The sequence below is a fragment of the Protopterus annectens genome, chromosome 3.part1 (assembly GCF_019279795.1).
Source record: "Protopterus annectens isolate FY-2018-M chromosome 3.part1, PAN1.0, whole genome shotgun sequence".
Lineage (NCBI taxonomy): Eukaryota > Metazoa > Chordata > Ceratodontiformes > Protopteridae > Protopterus > Protopterus annectens.
In genome coordinates, this window is record NC_056732.1 from 1,787,234,579 (window position 1) to 1,787,247,541 (window position 12,963).

General features: G+C 40.9%; 1 protein-coding gene across 1 annotated transcript in view; it reads left to right on the forward strand.

The window, feature by feature from the left end:
• LOC122798671 (zinc-binding protein A33-like) overlaps positions 1 to 12,963 on the forward strand; it is a 1,060,809-nt gene that overhangs the window by 820,317 nt on the left and 227,529 nt on the right. The window contains exon 2 of the mRNA XM_044067764.1: positions 12,531 to 12,626. Coding sequence (XP_043923699.1) covers positions 12,531 to 12,626 — 96 coding nt within the window. The remainder of the gene's footprint in view (positions 1 to 12,530; positions 12,627 to 12,963) is intronic.

Sequence of the window (12,963 nt, forward strand, 5' to 3'; positions counted from 1 at the left end):
CACACACACACACACACACACACACACACACACACACACACACACACTGAGATACACACACTTGGATACATACATACACACACACACACACACACACACTGAGATACACACACTTGGATACATACATACACACACACACACAGGTTGGGAGGGTTTGGAGGGTGGCCTAATGGTTAAGGTGTTTACCTTACAAACACAAGGTGCAGGGTTTGAGTCTCACAAGGGATAATTGGCAAGGCTTAAAATGGCTTGCAAGGGAAGTTAGTTTAGTACTAATCTATGAACCTATGAACACACACATACACTTGGATACATGCACACACACACACACACACACACACACACACACACACACACACACACACACCCTTGGAGAGAGATACACACAAACCCTTGGAGATATATATATATATACACACACACACACACACACACACACACACACACACACACACACACACACGGAGAGATATACATACACACGCGGGCGCGCGCGCACACACACACACACACACACACACACACACACACACACACACACACACACACACACACACACATACACACACTTGGATACATACATACACACACACACACAGGTTGGGAGGGTTTGGAGGGTGGCCTAATGGTTAAGGTGTTTACCTTACAAACACAAGGTGCAGGGTTTGAGTCTCACAAGGGATAATTGGCAAGGCTTAAAATGGCTTGCAAGGGAAGTTAGTTTAGTACTAATCTATGAACCTATGAACACACACACACACTTGGATACATGCACACACACACACACACACACACACACACACACACACACCCTTGGAGAGAGATACACACAAACCCTTGGAGATATATATATACTATATACACACACACACACACACACACACACACACACACACACACACTTGGAGAGATACACACGCACTTGCGCACACACACACACTTGGAGAGAAAATCACTTACACACACACTTGGAGAGAGATACATACATACACACACACACACACTTGAGATACACACACACACACTTGAGATACACACACACACACACACACTTGAGATACACACACACACACACACACACACACACACACACACACACACACACACACACACACACACACACACACACACACACACTTGGAGAGATACACACACACACACACACACACACACACCCCGAGAGAGACACACACACACACACCCCGAGAGAGACACACACACACACACACCCTTGGAGAGAGACACGCACACACACACACACCCTTGGAGAGAGACACACACACACACACCTGGAGAGAGACACACACACACACCTGGAGAGAGACACGCACACACCCCTCCAGAGAGACACGCACACACACCTCCGGAGAGACACGCACACACCCCTCCAGGGAGACACGCACACACACACCCTTGGAGAGAGACACGCACACACACACCCTTGGAGAGAGACACGCACACACACACCCTTGGAGAGAGACACGCACACACACACACCTAGAGAGAGACACGCACACACACACACCTAGAGAGAGACACGCACACACACACACCTAGAGAGAGACACGCACACACACACACCTAGAGAGAGACACGCACACACACACACCCTTGGAGAGATATACATTACATACATAACACACACACACTTGGAGAGATATACATTACATACATACACACACACACATTTGGAAAGATATACATTACATACATACACACACACACACACACTTGGAGAGATACACATGCACGCACGCACTTGGAGAGATACACATGCACGCACACACTTGGAGAGATACACATGCACGCACACACTTGGAGAGATACACATGCACGCACACACTTGGAGAGATACACATGCACGCACACACTTGGAGAGATACACATGCACGCACACACTTGGAGAGATACACATGCACGCACACACTTGGAGAGATACACATGCACGCACACACTTGGAGAGATACACATGCACACACACACTTGGAGAGATACACATGCACACACACACTTGGAGAGATACACATGCACACACACACTTGGAGAGATACACATGCACACACACACTTGAGAGATACACATGCACACACACACTTGAGAGATACACATGCACACACACACTTGGAGAGATACACATGCACACACACACTTGGAGAGATACACATGCACACACACACTTGAAGATGTATATAGATTATGTTTCTATCATCTGTAGAACAGGAAAGTCTAACAAAAACATGTCTTTCTGACCTCACATAATTATGTCGTTTCTATAACGTAATATTCATATGTTATAATATGGTTTCGTATTTATGAATTTTGGTTTTACAGTTATGTAAAGATCATAATGTAAAAATTATATACTATGTTATATTTTTCATATTTTGGAGTTTTTATTATATCTATATTTATATTCAGACAGTTCTATCTGCATATATTGACATTTATAATGTAGAACTAATCTTGATGTAATACGGTTGTAATGGAGCCGTTATATGGTGTTCGTGACTTTATTTGAAGATTATTTTGATTTGTTAAACAAGACGCAATGTATGTACATTACTGTGTGCTATTGCTCACAGTGAGTTTCAGTTATTATGCCAAGAGGAAACGAGTTAAATGAACAATATTAAAACATCAAAATTGCGCTTTGTTTTAGAACATTATATAAGTCAAGAGAACAGTCTGATGTTCTGCGTGGTAATAGTTATATATATATTAATGTATGCTGTTTACAGTTCTGTTGATGCATTCAATAGAGTTTTTGATGTACAAGCTACATTAGTAAGGTAGCGAGGCTACAAATATGTGTGTTTTAAAACTGTATTTTGTTTATGAGAATTTGTTATGGGAGTGTTGTTATGAGAATGTCACACTGTGCTTTTAAATGCTGAACTGATGAACAGGAGTTTTTAACTATGATGCATTTTTAATTATTTAATTAATTAGTTGATTGGATGCACTAATGCCTGAATTAAATGCTTAACTTTTTATTATATAAAAGGGACACAAAGACATGATAATAGTAGATCTGAAGAAGCGTGCATTCAGCACGCAAAAGCGCTTATCTTTTACTTTGTTATGGAATAAAAAAGATTTTTGCTATAATCTGACTTCTCGTGGTGTATCCTGACAACTGTTTTATTTGCTACGGCTTTGGTTTCTGTTTGCAGCAGGATACTTTAGGAGAGTTAGCGGTAATTATATTGGTTATATTTATTTATATATATATATATATATATATATATATATATATATATATATATATATATATATATATATATATATATATACACATACATACACACACACACATACACACACTTGGAGAGATACACATGCACTCACGCACACAAACTTGGAGAGAAAATCACACACGCACCCACACACACACACACACACACACACACACACACCCACACACTTGGAGAGATATTTATATACATACACGCACTCGCACACACACACTTGGAGAGCAAATCACATACACACACACACACCCCTGGAGAAATATACACACACACACACACGCTTGGAGAAATACACACACACACACACACACACATACAATTAGGTGCGCACACACGCACACTTGGAGAGATATACAGACACACACACACATGGAGGATACACACACACACACACACACACACACACACACACACACACACACACACATGGACTTGGATACACACGTGCGCTCTTGCAGAGACACACACACACGGGTGCACTTGCACTTGGGAGTGATACACACACACATGCAGACAGTTGAGACACACACACACACTTGGCTGCCAAGAGAAAGACACACACACTTAGATACACACACACACAAAGACACACACACATTTGGATACACAGAGATACACACATACACAGACAGATCCACACACACACAGACTTGGATACACAGAGAGATCCACACACACACACAGATGTGGATACACACAAGAGGTCCACACACACACACACAGATGTGGATGCACAGAGAAATCCACACACAGATGTGGATACACAGAGAGATCCACACACACACTTGGATACACAGAGGCGCACACACACATACACACACAATCACACACACACACACACACACACACACACTCACACATACTCCCACACTCACACTCGCACGCACACACTCACACACACTCATGCACACTCACACACACACACACACACACACACACACACACACACTCACGCACACACTTAGAGAGATATATACATACACACGCGCGCACACACACACACACACACACACACACACACACACACACACACACACAAAGATGTACATACACAAACTTCGAGAGATATGCACACACACTCAGGGATATACACACACACGAGCACACACTTGGGAGAGAGAACACACACGTGGAGAGATTCTCACACACGCATTGAGAGATATACACACACACACTTGGAGAGATGTATGAACACACACTTGGAGAGATACACACACGTACACACACACTTGGAGAGATACACACACGTACACACACACTTGGAGAGATACACATGCACGCACACACACAGGCACACACACACACTCGTAGAGACACACACACACTTGAGATACACAACACTCAGGGATATACACACACACGAGCACACACTTGGGAGAGAGAACACACACGTGGAGAGATTCTCACACACGCATTGAGAGATATACACACACACACTTGGAGAGATGTATGAACACACACTTGGAGAGATACACACACGTACACACACACTTGGAGAGATACACACACGTACACACACACTTGGAGAGATACACATGCACGCACACACACAGGCACACACACACACTCGTAGAGACACACACACACTTGAGATACACACACTCGTAGAGACACACACACACTCATAGAGATACACACACACACAAACTTGGAGAGATCCCACACACACACACACACACACACACACACACACACACACACACACACACACGGAGAGATACACATGCACACATACACACACACACAAACAGACACTCGGAGAGGTATACACACACACACTTAGATGCACTTGGAGAGATGAACACAAGCACACACACACACACACACACACACACACACACACACACACACTTGGAGAGATACTGACACACTTAGCAATACACACACACCTGCACACACACACACACACACACACACACACACACACACACACACACACACACACACACACACTTGGAGAGATAGAAACACACGCACTTTGAGAGATGCACACACACTTGGGGAAATACATACACACATACACACACACATGCACACTTGGAGAGAGACACGCACACACACTTGGAGAGAGAGAGACACACACACACACACACATGCATACTTAGAGATGTACACACGCACCTATACATGCATACTTAGATGTGCAGATATGCACAAGCAGATAAGCAAATGGAGATACGCCGACACACACGCAGATACACACACATGCAGATACGCACACACACGCAGATGCGTGCACATGCAGATACACACACAAGCAGATGCGAGCACATGCATACACAGATACACATGTGGATATGCACACGCACTTAGCTACACACACTCTGACACACGTGCACACGCAGATACACCTGTGCGCAGATGCAGATACACACATGCGCACACACTCGGATACACACGCAGGTAAAACTGCAGGCACACACACAGATGTACAAATGCAGATACATGCAAATGCGCACATGCAGATACACATGGAAATGCGCACATGCAGATACACACGGAAATGCGCACATGCAGATACACACGGAAATGCGCACATGCAGATACGCAAATGCGCACACGCAGATACATAAGCAAATGCACACATGCCGATACACACGCAAATGCACACATGCCGATACACACGCAAATGCGCACATGCAGATACACACGCAAATGCGCACATGCAGATACACACGCAAATGCGCACATGCAGATACACACGCAAATGCGCACATGCAGATACACACGCAAATGCGCACATGCAGATACACACGCAAATGCGCACATGCAGATACACACGCAAATGCGCACATGCAGATACGCAAATGCGCACACGCCAATACACACACAAATGCGCACCTACAGATACACACGCAAATACACACACGCAGGTACGCACACAGATGCGCACATGCAGATGCGCACACGCAGATGCCCCCGCAGATGCATACATGCGTGAGTGCACGCAGATGCACATGCTCATGCAAACTCTGATTCATATACAGATACACGTGCACACACAGATCACATGCACAGATGCACACGTGGAGATGAACACATAGATATGCATGTACAGATGCACACACAAGATGAACACACGCAGATCCGCATGTGCAGATGCATGCACATGCGGAGATGAACACACGCAGATGTGCAGATATGAATACACACACACACACACACACACACACACACACACACACACACACACACACACACACACCCATACTTGCCTGAGCTAAACTCGGGTCAGCAGAAGGGGAAGCTGCCTTAGCACAAGCTGTCTAAGATAGGTACCAATGGGGTGACAAGTGCAGTACCATAACTGACTTTAAGGATTTATATACTGTTATTCCCCAATATTTAGGGATGGATTGGGTAAGGGAATTTTTACATACTAAGCATCTTCCTGGATTGGATATCGATCTTATTATTACCCTTTTAGATCTTGTGTTAAAAAAGAATTTTTTTATGTTTCAGGGTGAATACATTTTGCAGACAACAGGTATTGCTATGGGCTCCCCCTGTAGAGGGAGCGTTGTGAATGCCGTCATGGCATATTGGAACAGGTATTGCTATGGGCTCCCCCTGTAGAGGGAGCTTTGCTAATGCTGTTATGGCATATTGGAACAGGTATTGCTATGGGCTCCCCCTGTGGAGGGAGCGTTGCGAATGCCGTCATGGTGTATTGGGAACAAGTATTGATATGGGCTCCCCCTGTAGAGGGAGCGTTGCGAATGCCATTATGGCATATTGGAACAGGTATTGCTATGGGCTCCCCCTGTAGAGGGAGCTTTGGTAATGCCATCATGGCATATTGGGAACAGGTATTGCTATGGGCTCCCCCTGTAGAGGGAGCGTTGCGAATGCCGTTATGGCATATTGGAACAGGTATTGCTATGGGCTCCCCCTGTAGAGGGAGCTTTGCTAATGCCATCATGGCATATTGGGAACCGGTATTGCTATGGGCTCCCCCTGTAGAGGGAGCGTTGCGAATGCAGTTATGGCATATTGGAACAGGTATTGCTTTGGGCTCCCCCTGTGGAGGGAGCGTTGTGAATGCCGTCATGGCATATTGGGAACAGGTATTGCTATGGGCTCCCCCTGTGGAGGGAGCGTTGCTAATGCCATCATGGCATATTGGGAACAGGTATTGCTATGGGCTCCCCCTGTGGAGGGAGCGTTGCGAATGCCGTCATGGCATATTGGGAACATACTTATTTGTTCCCTCATTCAATTTTTAAAAACACAGTGGCTTGGTACACCCGCTATCATGATGATATATTTATCATCTTGAAGGGCTCTAAACATGAAGCCCAAATGTTGGTTGATGTTATGACTTCTTTCACATCATTTTTAGAATTTACATATGAATACGATGAAAATGTTATTAATTTTTTGGATATTCAATTGTATAAAGATGTGGTTAATCATAGGTTTAGATCTTTGATTTACCGGAAACCATTTTATAGCAAATCTTTTCTGCATTTTTCCAGCCATCATCCATTTTTCCAGAAGAGAGGAATTATCAAAGGTCAACTAGTTAGGGCATCTAGAATGTGCTCTGAAGAAGATTTTCAGCAAGAATGTAACAATTTAAAAGGTTATGTTTCTCAGTCGAGGATATCCGTTAAAATTTATTAAGATTTTAATTGAAGAAATACAGGATAAGAGATCTAGAGGTGTTTTGGGTCCTTTGCTAAACAGGCATGAAAGTGTTGGTATAAGTAACAGTGAACAACTAAAGCTGGTTACAAATGATGGCAACAGTTATGTAACCAGTTTTCTAACCCAGTTTAATGATATGTCAGTACACTTGAGGGATATTTTAAATTATAATTGGGATATCCTTTTGCAACAACAGGCCCTTGATAAAATTTTAGGTAGACCCTTAATAGTGTACAAAAAAGCTGCAAATTTGAAATCATTACTTGAAATGCCGCATAGACAGTTCAAACAACAGAGAGGCATGTATAAATGCGGCAGATGTAATTATTGTAAGCACATTTTAATTGGTAATTCATTTAATATTAAAGGCAAGAAATATTTTATTAATGATAAGTTTAATTGTGAAAGTCAAGGAGTGGTTTATGCAGCATTGTGTCAAGTATGTTCTGCATTTTATTTTGGAAAGACAGAGCGTCACTTGAAACAAAGGATTTATGAGCATATTTATGCGATTTCTAAAGGTATCAGTAGGAATGCTTTAGCAAAACATATATTGGAAAATGATACACATTTTTTCAAATTTGTAGTTTCCCAAGAAATCCTAGCGGTGGACCTTGGCACTTGAAATTGGAGGAACAGGAGTTGTTGTGGCAATTAAAGACTAATGCTCATACTTATCCGGGAATCAATGGCGTCTGTTCCATAAAATGCTTACTTAAATTGAAAGCTTTGGAACGCTAATTATTTTTATAAATGTGATTTTGCAATGCAGTTTAAATATATATTCATACATATATAAAGCATTTCTTTAGTTATTGATAGTAGTCAATCCAGGTTAGGAATTCTTTCTTATTATATAAACTGTTTTATTAAGAAGGCAGCTGTCTTTTTAAATTGTAATTTTGTGATTCAATTGATATTAATTATGTTTTAATTGTTCACTTATAAAATACATGTTTTTACAAGTGTATGTGTCTGAAGAAGTGCACTGAGTATTGTGCATGAAAGCACTAACACAACACCATTAAAATCTTTTGCAGTGGACTGTATCATTTGTTTTGCTACTTAGTTTTATTCAGTTTGTTTCGTGGTATTTTGGTTTTTATATCAATATGCAATCACTAAAGGCAAGTTAGAAAACGCATTGGCAAAACATGTTCACGCTTTTTGTGGCCATGGGTTTTCTTATATGGCAATCGACCAGGTGGTTCTCTCTATAAGAGATGGACCTATGCCAATTCTGTTAGAACTAGAATTGTCATGGCAGATAAGGCTAGATGCCTATAGGGTTCCTGGTTTAAACAATATGTGCTCCATTGCTTGTGTTTTGAAAAATAAAAATTTGGGGAGTTAAAAACATATGTTGGTTAAGCATTAGATTTAGTATTGCAAAACATAAGGGTACTAGTGTATCCAGTATTTTAAGTATAGTATAGTAGCAGGGGCTTTATGGTTGTATAGTAAAATCAAGAATGTAACGTAGAAAGTCTAGTGCTATTGTTTGTATTTAATTCTATTAATTTTTATATTGAGGAAGCAATATTGTCTTACATGGTCCAGTGCATAAGTGATGTGGTTGAGTTAAATGTGGTTTTATTTTTTGTACATAATTGTACTATTGTTGTCCCTTTTTATAAACTAAGCTATATTATAACTTTTAACTATTTATAACTTTAAGCTAAATGGTGGGCATACAGGTACTAGATACGTCATCGTACCTGTTTTTTAAAATTGTGTTGAGTTTAATTGAGCTTGATTTCTGATGAAGTTTGCTTCAGTGCAAATGAAAAGCATTTCAAGTCAAGTTAACTGTATGTCTTTGTAGTAAACTATTGGAAAAGATCTACTGGCATGCTGTTTGCTTTGTTTTACACATCTATATCTGAACTTCACTCCCTTAACCAAAATGTGTTTAACACAGTTGAACAATGGTTTATACAGCACTATCTCCTTCTGAACCCCCAAAAAACTAAACTCCTCCTTTTTACTCCTACTTGTAAGTTTCCCCCAATAGACTTCACAGTCACATCCAATAATGGTACTCTCATATCCCCAGATCCAACTACCAAACTATTAGGTATCACCATAGATAACAACCTTAACTTCGACACCCATATTAACAATACTCTAATTTCTGTTACTAGAAAACTAGGCTCTCTCTACAGGATCTAACCCTTCCTCTCTCCTGCAGCTAGAATAACTATTTCTCACACCCATCTAATTTCTACTCTCCTCTATGCCTCACCCATATATACTAATCTCTCTAAAAACAACCTTAATAAAATGGAGAACTCCTACAATAACATGACCAGATTTGCTACAGGTAACCCTTTCAGAACCCACCACTGTTATCTAAAGCAGCTAGGATGGCTTGAATTACAAAATCAGTTTAAGGTTCATAGATTAGTACTAGGCTAACTGCTCTTGCAAGTCATTTTAAGCCTAGCAAATTATCCCCTGTGAGATTCAAACCCTGTAGCTTGTGTTTGTAAGGCAAACACCTTAATGATTAGGCCATCCTCCCAAATTCCACCAACTGACCATTGCCCATAAAACCCTTTACCAACCTACCAATAGGTTCATAGGTTTATACTAGGCTATCTGCCCTAAGGCATTTATAAGCCTAGCCCAAATTTTTGTGGCTTACGCCACCCCTTATATGAAAAAATACTGTGCCCATTAGTTTGTTGTGCCTCTGTCCAGCAGTGACACAGAGATGATTCCCGGGATAAACTTACGATTTCCCATCCACAGGTCAAGATTTCTCTTGAACAGAGCCAGCGAGGTGCTCTGCCTCACATGGATCGGGATTTTATTCCACAGCATAGGGAGTCTTTGAGTGATAAATCTATCCCTCCAGCACGTCCTATTTATATCCGTGCTATACTATCTACCCTCATTACCTTCTGCAACAATCTAAAGACCTTATGATCATCACATAAACCTCTTGTAAATATTTGTAAATCAAACAACAGGGCTGGGGACTCTCTCTTCTCTAATACTGATGGAAAATCCTGGAACCTTCTTCCTAACGACCTTTCCTGTCTTCCCTCTATATCACTCTTTAAAACCAAATGTAAACTTTTCCTCAGAACCCACTGGTTGTGCCCCTGTACTAAACCAGACTGATCAACTAGCTCTTCTTACTTGGTTCAACCTACCCTCCTCTTCTCAGTAATCAAGTTCCTTTTGTTAATAACAACTTACCTTGTCATTCTGTACTGCTACTTAAATCTTCAGAATCTCATTAAGGAAACTACTTTTACTAATATATTGTATAATTTCAGCTCCTACGTTTACTAATATATTGTATAATTTCAGCTCCTACTTTTACTAATATATTGTATAATTTCAGCTCCTACTTTTTCTTTATGACTACTTGTATACTAATATATTGTATAATTCAGCTGCCATTTTTTTTGTGATGCATTGCAACTACATTTTGTATTGTACTAATTGTATCTGTATATTTTGCACTACGTTGTGAACGAATGACCTCTTTTATTATTCTCTGTACTGTACCTGCAGTGTTCATTGTATACATTAATTTCTGTATATGTGATTTTGTTTGTTTCCTCAGAGCTTATCTCCCCGGGCCTCTACTGAAAATGGACATATATCCAGTGAGACTAGCCCAGTCAACAAATGTAAAATTATAATGTGCCAGTACCGCTTTCAAACATTAGTCAGTTGGTCATTATGTTAGTAATTAGTAACTGTAGCATGGAAGGTGGTTCTGTGACATCATAAACGGGTGACAGTACTGCTTTCAAACTTTAGTCAGGAGGCCATTATGTTAGTAATTAGTAACTGTAGCATGGAAGGTGGTACTGTGACATCATAAACAGGTGCCAGTACTGCTTTCACACTTTAGCAGGAGGACATTATGTTAGTAATTAGTAACTGTACCATGGAAGGAGGTACTGTGACATCATAAACGGGGGCCAGTACTGCTTTCACACTTTAGTCAAGAGGACATTATGTTAGTAATTAGTAACTGTAGCATGGAAGGTGGTACTGCGACATCATAAACAGGTGACAGTACTGCTTTCAAACTTTAGTCAGGAGGTCATTATGTTAGTAATTAGTAACTGTAGCATGGAAGGTGGTACTGTGACATCATAAACAGGTGCCAGTACTGCTTTCACACGTCAGGAGGGCATTATGTTAGTAATTAGTAACTGTAGCATGGAAGGTGGTACCGTGACATCATAAACATGTGCCGGTACTGCTTTCACACTTTAGTCAGAGGATCATTATGTTAGTAATTAGTAACTGTAGCATGGAAGGTGGTACTGTGACATCATAAACAGGTGCCAGTGCTGTTTGTACACTTTAGTCAGGAGGCCATTATGTTAGTAATTAGTAACTGTAGCTTGGAGATGGTTACAGTTTTTCTGGGGCCCTCATTGATAAGACCATTTTTTTTGTTTTTCTAATCAACTTTGGGGTGAGGAGGCGTCAGTCAGAGGAGATGTCCAGGCTGCCAGACCTAACAATGACTCTATTTTAATTTACTGTTTCATATCATTAAAAACTATTTTATGTTGAATCATATAAACTGAACGTTTTAATATGTAAACTTTTATATTAAATATCTGCTATCTTAATACTGTTTCATATATACAGAACAAGCTGAAAAATACTGTATCTTCTCTAGAAGTGAAAATGAAACATCTCAAAGAGTGTCAAAGCAAGCAGGAACAGAACATCTCTGGTATCAAGGTGAGAGAGTCCACTTTTTTCTGGTTAGTTTTTAAAAACTGTGTCAGCAGAATTCCGATGAGAATGAATAAATAAAGCTATGTTACACAGGGAACAGATGAAGGGCTGTCGGTCATGCAAGCAGATATCTGCAAGTGAAGCTCTTAGTTCTTCCTGTCACACTGAACTGACCTTTCTTCAGATTTCTGTATATTTGTATACAGTGGTTATTACCTTCTTATGTGCAGATTTTTGATGCTACCATTACAGTGAAATGATGTGCCAAGGCAGGTACGTGCTGATCAGCACGAGATTAGCTTATTTTTTATCTTTTGTTAACCAGGTCTGTTTCACTTGG